Below are 12,045 nucleotides of genomic sequence, written 5' to 3'. Positions count from 1 at the left end.
AACATGTGACCAAGTGTCTAATTCGATAAGAGGGGAAAAAAAGGAGATGTAGGGAAACATAGAAAAAAGAAATCTAATTGAATAATATATTTATTTTAAATATTATATAAAAAATTAGAAGATATATAGGTCAAGGTCTTCCACCACGTGTTTCTCAATATTTACAAGAAAATGGATATTTTGAAAAGTTATTTCAATATCTATATCCTTGGCCAATCTCTAAAAAGGATATAAGGTCACTTTCAACATTAATATGGTGTATTGAACTTATTATAGGAATAGTCCAATTATCTACATATTTGTAAAAGCAAGAAAAAATATATATATATAGGTATCCAAGTGCCTAGCATGTATCCGATTCGGATACATATCCAACATGCATTCTTGGAGCCGGATGTAAGTGTCCATGTAACATAGGTTTTAGCAGGAAAGAAAATAATAACTTATAAAATACAAAAAATAAAATCTTTTCTGCTTGGTTATTATAAAAAGGTTTGATAATTTGATGCCTTATTAAAATACCAAAAATTATTAAAGAACACAGAAGGAGAGTCCGTCTTTGAATCATGCCTTAAAATTAGAAGGAAATATAATTAGAAAGATAGAGCAAATTGCACAATTGATTAGATACCATTTGCAATTTATAATTATCCTTGATCATAAACATCATATATACGTAGCATATATTCAAGCTAAAGAACATTTTTTTATCTATCAACATCCTGATTTGTCATTCTTTTGTTATTCTAGTATTTAACAAGATGGAAGTAAGGTTCACAAAGTCTTGCTTAGTTTGAATCAATTTAGATAAATAGAATCACGGTATCTTTTTTCAAAATTTATGTTATCTGTGATATCTTGCAACCAACACTTGTGTGCTTATTAATCTGCCAAAAAATCAAAATTCTAGCTCGGACATTGCACGACATGACACAACTAGACACTCTATTTAAAGCATCTTGCTAACATCAGGAAATGTATTTGCACTTGGCACCTTTTGTTTGGAGTGTCATGAAGGAGATGCTAAGTTTGAAGTGTTGAAAACTTTTAAAGTGTCAGCTTTTTTAACATAAAGCTTCGAGGTTTTATGGATCCTTTAAGTGTCCTTATGTTACTAATCGAGTCATCAAGATTACTATGAAGATTATGTTGGCATGTTAAGCAAAGTGTTAATAGGCTGTTAACATAAACTTATCATAAATATTTCAAGTGAAATTCATTATGTTTGAAATACAGATGTATCACGATCAATTATAAACATAAGAATCACGATCAATTATGAAGATTATGTTGGCATGTTAAGCAAAGTGTTAATAGGCTTTTAACATAAACTTATCCTAAATATTTCAAGTGAAATTCATTTTGTTTGAAATACAGATGCATCACGATCAATTATAAACATAAGTATCACGACATATCTTAAGTAATTTTAAGTGAACGTAACAAATAAATTAAAGAAGTTACAAACTCATGGCTATTCCATTTCGTTTGTTATATAGCATCGATAGCTTTCCTTCTTCTAGGTTTCCGTGTCTATGCATGCCCACATGCCATGTCCCCTGCCTATATTTTGACACTATCATTACACTTGGCACATCATATCTATTAAGTGTCTAGGTCAAGGTTCATTGGACCAGTACCAGAGGTCGTACCGGCCAGCTACCGGTTCGGTATTAAACCAAACCGATGTGAACCGAAGACAGCGGATTAGGATAAAAGGAGAGAAAACCACCTTAACCCTAGGAGGAGAGCCAAGGGCAAGGAGAGAAGACGAAAGGGAGACAAGGGAGACAGAGAGGGGGAAGAAAGAAAAGGAGAGGGAGAAAGAGAGAGATATACGAGGCATCAGCATCAATTGGGGCCATCAGAGTTGGTGTTAGCATCAATTGAGGGCGACGGTGTTAATCAATGGTGGTAGCATTGGCATCGGGTACTGGTACGGCTTCAAAGCTCCAATCATGGCAGGAGGAGGGGGGGGAGAGGGGGGAGAGAGAGAACGAAGGGATTGGGGGGCTCTTGGTTATTAAAATGAAATGGAGTGAAATATATATGGATTGGTTATAAAAATGAAAAAAGATTGAATAGTTCTATTCTTGCTTAGAAGGGTAATCCAATGAAATATGCTTAGACAAGCTTTCCAAGCCTAGATGGATTATTACTTTTACACTCATGGTGCTAAAAATAGGTATATCCAATTAATACTCTACTCTTATGTACTTATCATGTTACTTTACAATTTATTGAGTGATGTTTGGTACTCATATTCAACATACGCGAACATTCATGTGATATGTTTCACATATTTAGCACTAATGTTGTCCATTTTCAGCTATAACAACCAAAACTACAAAACTATGATCCTAGCCATCAAAAACACAACAAAAAGACATAAGATAGCTTGCCTTGATTTGTTCTTAGACTTTTCTCACCACAACTACAAAAGCTACAGTGAAACAGCCAAAATAAAAGGAATCAGGTTTTCAAACCTTGTCCACAATACAGTAAATGCCACTTCAAAAATTTCTAGTGACCATTTCTTTAAGAACATTAAAAACTCTATAGAATAACAATTTAGATGCCCTAGTACATTTCAGTCTATGACCAATTAAACAATATATTCATGTAGTTGTTGATTGGTTGAGAGGCACTTCGTAAATCATGAATAGACGCATAGCCTTGAGTACCAAAAAAACGACATCCAGAAAAAAAAAGGCATATAGTACATTTCAGTCCATGACCAATTAAACAATATATTCAGGTAGTTGTTGATAGGTTGAGAGGGACATGGTAAATCATGAATAGAATGCAAAGCTTTGAGTAGCAGCAAACATGACATCCTCTTGTTTATGATATTTGCCATCTTGTGGGGGAGCTGGACTCATTCCGAGTCGCGCACATCTTTCGGGAGGCAAATAGTGCAATGGACTGGGTCGCCTCTTTTGCAACGCACCACTCTGGAGAGGGACATGGTAAATCATGAAGAGAATGCAAAGCTTTGAGTAGCAGCAAACATGGCATCCTCTTGTTTATGATATCTGCCATCTTGTGGGGGAGCTGGACTCATTCCGAGTCGCGCACGTCTTTCGGGAGGCGAACAGTGCAACAGACTGGGTCGCCTCTTTTGCAACGCACCACTCTGGAGCCGTCCTATTGGGGGGGGGGGGGGGGGGGGTTGGAGCACGTGCCGGTGGCACTAAAGCGTATTTTGTACTATGATTATTCTAGACATACTCACGACTGATGTAGTGAGACGCCGGTGCACAAAAAAAAAACATGACATCCAAGAGGAGGCAATGCAAAGGAATATACCCCCTTGTTCCCAAGGTCTAGCGGACATACCTAAATACATGTTAGAGCACTTAATTCATTTAAACTGAGTGTTGTGACCATCCTAAAAAAGTTGATCAGTTGTTTGCTCAAAATATAGAATAGACATGACTTTATCTTTGACCAAATATATTTTTGACAACGCTCCAGTATGTGAGAAGGAAATGTTTCATCTTTCATGACCTGGACGTTGATTATCTATCACGTACTCATAGTCATATTTCTATACAACCCATTCAATGATTAGACTCATCCATGAATTCTTACGAAAAAATTTATTTCACAAAAGATGTATCAAGCTGAAAATTTGATTGTACTATGAACCGATAACCACAAGTGAATACATGCAAGGAAATGATAATCCAAGTTTAAACTTAAAAGAAATGTGCACTTAAATGCAAAAGTTTCATTAGCATCTAATTTTTTGTATCATACGAGCATAATTGCAAGAGCTATTTAAGAAGCACTTTTGATGGATGAAAAATTCTTTTCCACAGAGTTGCAGAAAGATATCTAGTTCAATCATATCTTATGTACTGACCTTGATTAAGTTTCTAAGCAAGGTTTCAAATACCGGCACTAAAACTTGAAATGATTTTTTGCTGGAACGGTACGGAACCGTGTACAAAACATGGTATGGGACTGTACCACATACATACAAACACACTATGCACCGGTGCTGGAGATCTGCTGGAATGGTATGGTACCATTCATACCATCCTGCTCCGGCCGTATTGAAACCTTGTTTCTAAGACCATGTAATTTAATGAACAAGCTCAGACAATTATTTGTACCTTTTGCCTAGAACATAAGTTGCCATTTTATATTCAAACTTCAGATCTGAAATTGCAAATGTACCATGTTCAAAGGTTTACAAGGTTGCATTTTGAAAGATTACATACGTGAAGGCTTCATACATACTGTCTAACCTGTTTACTGTAAAGTAACATTTTCGAATCTTAATGGGATCCAAAGTCCAACCAATTTTATGTAAAATAACATGTATGAATCTTAATGGGATCCAAAAAACAAAAAAAAAAAAAATACAGAGCAGGTAACACCATGAAAACAGGTAACTAACATCACCTAGCATACAAGTCAAAGGATGCTATTTTTTGACTAATCCAATCAAATAGCAATCCAATTTTGCAGGGTCTTTTTTCCCTATCAAATGTTATAATATATCACAAATCCTACAGCGTCATCTTTTAAAAGGCAATTGCACCCAGACACTTAAATGAATTAGTGCGGTGTGTGTATCATGCTGGTATAGCGCTTAAGTATTCGTTTCATACCCCTGTAGCTCGGAGATGGATGTAGGAGCTTGTGAACGAGCAAAGCGAACCTGAAATTGATAGAAACCAGTAGACGAGTAATAAGTTCAAAGACAATAAAGCATGATTAAAAAAAAAGTACAGCTTAGTTTATCTCTAACATTCAGATGTTCCCCTTTAATCATTAACACAAGCTATACACAATCGTAAATCTACTCCTATACCTCCGCATCATTATAGATATCCCAGTATAAACCCCACTATTGCACATTAATATAAGAATACCCCTCAAGTTGTGAAACAAGGGCAGCAAGCAACTTCTCAGCAAATTTGTGATTTTTTGAGAAAAGGCTTGACAAAATGAACATTTGACTAATCTAGTATAAAGAATAGTCATTGATAGTGCAAGTGGCATCCGAAAAGCACTATCTGAAATAATATTAGGTGCAAGGATTAAAAGTTGCACAGGCTACGAGACAGAGAGCATTATTGTCAGCTTGTCACTATTGATGGTCCAGATCTTATGGTTAAGATTAAACTAAATTATTTACAGCATCCCATCCTTGGATCAATTAGATGGAATCGTACGATCTAGAACGACATCCCAGATCATATCCCTTAGATCAGAAAATTCAACCTTATCATGCTATTCACATATCAAACAAATACAGGAAGAACCATTTTTATGTTTCATTTGAATTTTTCACCCTCAAAATTCCTTATTTGTCACTAATGAGTAGGGGTGCAAATGGGTCGGGTCGGGTCATGAGTGACCCCGACCCAACTCGGTTCTTTGTTCGGGTCCTAATTTTGGACCCAGACCCAAGTCAATAAAAGATTGGGTCAGGTCGAGTCGGGTCGGGTCCACCACTATAATTTTTGACCCAACGGGTCATTCGGGTCAAATCAGGTCCATGTATAACCCGGACCCAACCCAAAAAATTCGAGTTCGGGTCGGGTCTAGGTCGGGTCCCATTTGTACCCAGAACGGCTTTCCCTTCTAGAACCCATTCTCCCTAAGCATCCACACCACCACGGAAGGTGGCAGCGGGTGGCTCGTCTGTATCCCCTAGTTGGCACTGATCCCACTCACGGAGACCACCAGGCACAGCCAAGAAATCACCCCCAGGACCGGCAAAACCCACCATCCCCTACCCGTCGCCATAGCCCTAGAATCTATTTGCTAGTTTGCGGAGACTCGGGTCCAAATCGCCTCTAGATTCACCTCATACGCTGCAGATGCCTTGCAATGGCTGTTGAATCCAAGGAAAAAGTTGGGTCTCGACAACTACCAACAAATCTTGGTCCAAGAGACCCCCCCAAAGCAACCTCAAGAAAAAGTCACAACCACACCACTAATCGCAGGCCCTGGATGCGAAAAAAAATGAAAGACTACAGTCAACTCGTTTAAAAAAAGGACGCATTCTATTAAACCAGAAAGAAAGAAAAAAGGATGAAGAATAAGTTGGAGCTTGCAAGAAGCGAGACGCCAAAAAAAATAAAAAATAAAAATAAATGCAAGAAGCTGATTGAATAAGGCTCGGGAAAAAGAGCTCTATGAGATCTCAGGGGCTTATTGAGACTGGGTTAGTGTGATGGTTTCCAACCTCCAGAGGCGATGGTGGAAAAGAGTTCCATAAAGATGTAGAGACACGATACGAAGATGAGAGAGAGAAAAGAGACGAAGGAGCTCGGCCTTACACACCAGTGTTGTCCTCGGAGACGCAGACAAATAGAGTGAGAATAAAATATTGGAAAAGATTCGCGACCACACCGACCAATCCAAGCCGCTTATACTGCTGCAACAGGGACTGGATCAGGGCCTCGAGAAAAAAAAAAAGAAAAGGTGTTGTATGGTAGCAATTCCTTTTTCAGGACTCGGTCTAGTTCACAATGCAAGAAAAATTTTAAGTAGTTTGTACCCAGCAGCCCACAAGCCCAAATAATTTTACATATTCAGATCGGGTCGAGTCGGAGCGGGTCGTAGGATTGAAAACTCAAAATTACCCAAATTTCAAATGGGTCGAGTTGGGTCGGATATGAATTCAGTAAACCCATACCCAACCCATCCCCACGGATCCTCCAAAACGGGTCGGATCGGGTCGGGTCACGAGCCAACCCGACCCATTTGCAGCCTTACTAATGAGGTGTTAACACATTAGATTAGAAATCCCAACAGAGTTATCTAACTTTTGAGAACAAAAAAAGGAAAATTGGGTGTCTTAGGAGTTAAAAAAACTTAAGGCAAAAATATTATATACTTGAAATAATTTCTGGAGAATAGAATAGTTTTTTCTATAACAATTTGCCTGAAATGAAAACCAAATTGATATATCTGGTGTGGTCAATCATGCTTCAAATTTATTGCTTATTTAATGCCTAGGAGCATGAAATATCAAGCTTGCAATGCCACATAAAATTGACCTTTCAGTGAGGAAGAAACTTATGTTTGTTCCTTCAGAAGCAAAAAGGAACCCAGTGATTTTTCATATGAAATCTAGTGATAGCGATGACAATGATGTCAATAGCAACATGAACATTATTAATCATTTTTACCTGCACCATGGATCTTTATCATTGTAACTTGTTTGGTAAAATTAGAATATTAAGACATAATAGGACTCGCATGATGGTATACATTATAAACAATGTACTCAACAAATGGACATGATTTATTCATTGGTCTTGCTACATATGGGCATTCAGTGGTTGAAGCTACAATGCTCTGCATTTACATGCAATAGGTTTTCTTATCATTTTAAAATCATCTAATTTACCAAATTTAGATGTTTCAAATTTTCCATATTTCATAAAGAATCATCAATTTTTATAATTTAATCCATGATACAATCAACTTAAGAACATTGAAAAACTGATCTAAGATAAACAAAATGAACACAAGGAGAAGAAAGAACCTTTTTATCAAGATGTATGCGATGAAATAGATGCTTGTTTAGACAGGGCCAGCCCGAGCCTTAGGCGACCGCCTCGGTCGTTTAAGGCCTCGGCCCAAAGGAAGGCCTCCGGGAGGCAAAGAGAAGATAACCACAGAAGTAAAGGAGAAGGCAAAAAGGCACCGACTTGCGATGAAATAAAGAGAGGAGAGGAGAGAAAGAGATTAAGAGAGAGAGAGGGGGGGAGGTTCCTTGCCCTATTTTCTGTGTCTGATCGTGATCAAAAGGAAGAAAAGGCCCCATATAAAAGGGAACAGGAGCTGGCTACGAGTCTTCCCCCTTGATGGAAGGGAGGTGGAGAGTTTCCTGGCCTGCAGAGGGGCAATTTGGGAAGTTGGGGACAGTAGTTTTGTTTTGGGTGGAGAGAGAGAGAGAGAGGAGGGATTTGGTTGGCTTGATACACATGTCTGAAGCCACTCTTATCCTTCATCCCTTCTCTTTTTTGGTTTTGGTCTTGGTTTTCCTTCCCTCACATTACTCCTGATCCAGATGGGCCATCAGGAAGAAAGATAGGAGGATTGGAGATGGACTTCTTGGAGGGTGGAGATTCTTTTAATTTTCTCCTCTCTGTTTCTTCCCCCCTCTTGGGTGGTAGAGAGAGAAGAGGAGGGAGAAGAGGGGGGGGGGGGGTGGTGAATGGCTGCTGTGCTGTGATGTTGCAGTTGCTGCTTGGGTACTCACTTGAAGGGGAGATGGTGGGATAGGACTTTTATTAATTAGATGGAGTGAATTTCCCATAATACCCCTACTTTCTCTTATAGAGAGGTCCCTTTCTGGACAAATTCTTTCCTTTACCTTGACTATGAAGTGCCATGGGATAACCTTTTCCTATTCTGCTCTTGCTTGACATGGTAAACAGTATTTAATCAGTTTTATGGGCCCTTCTTTTAAAGTAATTACTTTTCCGTGCTTCTATTCAAGAATTATATTAAACTAAAAAGGCTTCTTGTCTATCTTTGTTAGATTCATGCATAAGGTTCGCTGTACCGATCGATACCGGTCAGTACCGAGCGTACCGTACCCGTACCGATGGGTACCGGTATCGGTACACCAATGTCGGTACGCCTGGCGTACCGCATACCGTACCGTACCGACACTCGGTACGCCTATATTAGTGCGGCACCGGTACGGGGTTCGGTACCGGTACGGCGAACCTTACATGCATCTTTGTTGAAATAGTGTACTTGACAGCTCTCTATTTCCATATCATTTTTTTAAATATTTTTTACTTATTAAATTTTTTATTATTAAAAAAAGGCCTCATTCACTGAATTCGCCTTAGGCCCCCAAATGTATTGGGCCGCCCCTATGTTTAGATAAGCCAATGAGTTGAAATCACAAGAGTCCACATTAGACATTGCAATAAGCCAACCCATCGCTCATCCTATGTATATATACACACACATACATACGTACATAAATCCATAGATAGATGCACATATTAAGAAATGTCTTCAAATCCCAAGATCAATTATCTCATTGAGTGACCGAGATCGAGATGAATCGAGATCTCGGTTTATCTCGACCAATACTAAAGTGGGAAAATTTGGAGGGAACTGTGATTTTCTATTAGCTAAGCACTGATTTCAAGATATATCAGTTAAGATGATCAGAAACGAGAGAAAAATGATTGAGTATCATTCAATGTGAATATATTGTATCAGATGACATTTCAGATCTTTTTGGTTTACCAAGATGATAGGTTCATTCTACATATATCATACAGAGGTGTACCAGATATTGATATAAACTGAAACCTAACTGAGATGAAAACCTTGATATTAAGAATGAAATCTCCTGTCCATTAAATCAATGCTGATACCAGCATTATAATGATTAAAAAGCTGTTAATTGTGACCAGGAAGATTGAACTATGTATGTGTATTCATATACATTATATTAATTAATTACTCAAACTAATATGTTTAGAAGCAAGTTTTAAAATACCAGTACCAAGCCCTGTATTAATTGCCAAGGGTCAGGACAGTACTGGGACACTACCATCCCAAGAGATGCCAAATATTTTTTATTTTGGTTCAATTTCGTTTGAACTCTTTTTGGTCTAAATGAGTATTGGAGTAAATGGTGATATGTTTTTGAGGAGGATTATGACATCAAGGTGGCTAGACCACTGTGAGGGCGGCCAGATTTGCCCTCATTCCTCATCCTTTATCCTCTACTTCCTCTTCTTTCCCTCTTGGTCTCTGCCAGCACCACCCACCCCCCCATGACTTGCCAAAACAAAAGATATAGCAGCACCCGACTGTTCTCTTTCTCTGTTACTTCGAACTCAAGTAATCCAATCAGGTCATGCTTGGTACCTGTCCAACCAACATTGGAACAGCTGGTCCAGACCAGCTTTGGCCAGGACAACTGGGACATCCTATCTTATTAATAGACTGGTGTCTCGCAAGTGTCCTGATCCCGGTTTCTTATTGAAACAAAATGGCACTAACAATACCAGCCCATTTCAGGAGGACCTAAATCCTTGTTTAGAAGATATAACCTTCATGACAATAAGAACCATAATAACAGAAGGGATGGTCTGAAAGACAATGTGTTGAAGGTGCTCATTTAAAATTGGCTGCTAAAAGGATACACAATCTCAAACAAAATTCTGCTTGAAGTGTGCAAAAGAACAAAAATAATATCAACAGCAAATAATTACAGAAAATCAAAGGTCTGAGTAAAGCCCAAAAATGGAATTACCAATAATAATGCTTTTGAATATAATATAGAATAACTTACTAGTCTTGCTTCTACATATGGTTTTTGCAAAGCAACAATTTGCATAGATTTTTCAAGCAAGGAAAATTGTCATGTTTGCAACTTCCATGTGACATATATTTTTCCCTTCTCCCTTATTTCCATATATCATAATTCATTGTTATAAAGTAAGTTAACCACTGCTTGCACATATTACACTTACTACATATTATCCATGAGAAATATACAATAAGGGCACTGTCTCTCTACTCCGCAACAATTCCCCTTTTAGTCCTTGTAAATCTCATAAATAAGATCTGGATAGTAATGGACCAAACCTTCAATCTATTGCTTGTTTTGAGTTTTCCTAGAAAGTACAGCATCTTCCGACAAACTAATAAATAGGTATGATTTATTGAGTGAGAAGGCAAAGTGTCATGCCATGGGTCAGCTTCAATTTTTTGCTTCATGAAATGGATGTTTTCACCATGATACTCTTAGCACCCTTCAATCAAAATTTATCTACACTGTAGATTATTGACCAACCGATGTTCCATAAGCATTTAAATCATAAAAGCAATCATCACTTAGCATACAATAAATAACTTGCCAGGATGGTCTCGCTACAACATGCTTCCAATAATGCATCAAATTATTAACTTCATTAATTTGCAAGGTACTACAAGAATCTCCTTCCTCCTTGGTAATGATAAGGCAGAGTCAAGGTTTATATACAATGTAAAATGTATATTTACCATTTAGAGATATTACATTGTTGTATTTTTATATCATTTCTCCTCCATACAAATTACTTTATAAAACAAAAAAAGTTAAGAATGATATATATTTCTTGTACTTAATTTCGTAGGAAAAAGAGCATAATGAATAAATCTAATTAGAAAAAAGACAGCAAGCAGAAAGAGGGGAAAACAAATTGGTTAGGAAACCTGGCCAGTCATCAATCTTGGCTGTGCCTCAAGCCGCTTCAGTTGGTATTTAAATACCGTAAATCCACTTATACCCTTCTCGGCCCAATAACTATCAACCTGCAGATAGATGAATAGGGTATTAAAACACAAATCCAAAAGAACAAAGAGAAGAATGCACCACATGACAAAATGAGATAAGAAAAGACAGTCCACAAATAAAATATAAAAGGCTGCATTATTAAAGTTTCTATTGCCTTAAGGTGTATCATCAGGCTCTTTCTTATTAGTAAAATGTCCTACTCGAATTGTTCTACAAATGTTTTCATCATTAAATCAGTATGTTGTTCGGGATTAAAAACATGAAACAAATAAAATATAAAAAGATGTAAAGACATTGGTGGGGACAGATACTTTGCATTGAGGAAGAGCTAACAGATAAATCATTGCTGCCGAATATGAAAAAGAGAACAAATTAGTTGTTTATTGGAAAGCATCATGCGAGAAAAGTTAACCATAGCAATAACAAACCAGATCAACACTATTAATTTCACATAAAACCGCCATTGTTCAGTTAAAAGGGAAAAAAACAAATATTTTACTCATAAGGCATGCTATAATCACAAACTTGGTGGTCATAAAATTAATGGTTGTTCTTAATAGCAACAATGCACAAAATTTCCCTAGTTGCCCATCAATGATAAGTTAAAACAATTTTACCCACAACCAACATAAAAGTTAGCTAATAACATCACAGGCAAACAACAGTTAAAGTGTGTGTAAACCAAGTGCCACTGCTAAACGAGGGGTTTACTTACTAGGTGAATGTTTGTACAAGCAGATCAAGAATTCAGATTG

General features: G+C 37.5%; 1 protein-coding gene across 2 annotated transcripts in view; it reads right to left on the bottom strand.

Annotated features, from left to right (window-relative positions):
- LOC103723084 (histone-lysine N-methyltransferase, H3 lysine-9 specific SUVH4-like) overlaps positions 1 to 12,045 on the bottom strand; it is a 49,955-nt gene that overhangs the window by 20,812 nt on the left and 17,098 nt on the right. For both annotated transcript variants that reach the window (XM_088708481.2, XM_088708482.2), the window contains 2 exons: positions 11,209 to 11,307; positions 4,623 to 4,672 (listed from right to left, as the gene is read on the bottom strand). In XM_088708481.2, coding sequence (XP_088564607.2) covers positions 4,623 to 4,672; positions 11,209 to 11,307 — 149 coding nt within the window. The remainder of the gene's footprint in view (positions 1 to 4,622; positions 4,673 to 11,208; positions 11,308 to 12,045) is intronic.

The sequence above is a fragment of the Phoenix dactylifera genome, chromosome 12 (assembly GCF_051530095.1).
Source record: "Phoenix dactylifera cultivar Ajwa chromosome 12, Ajwa_hap1_PhDact_Kaust_v1.1, whole genome shotgun sequence".
Lineage (NCBI taxonomy): Eukaryota > Viridiplantae > Streptophyta > Magnoliopsida > Arecales > Arecaceae > Phoenix > Phoenix dactylifera.
The sequence above is the reverse complement of the archived record's forward strand: the minus strand, read 5'-3'. Positions and strand labels throughout refer to the sequence as shown.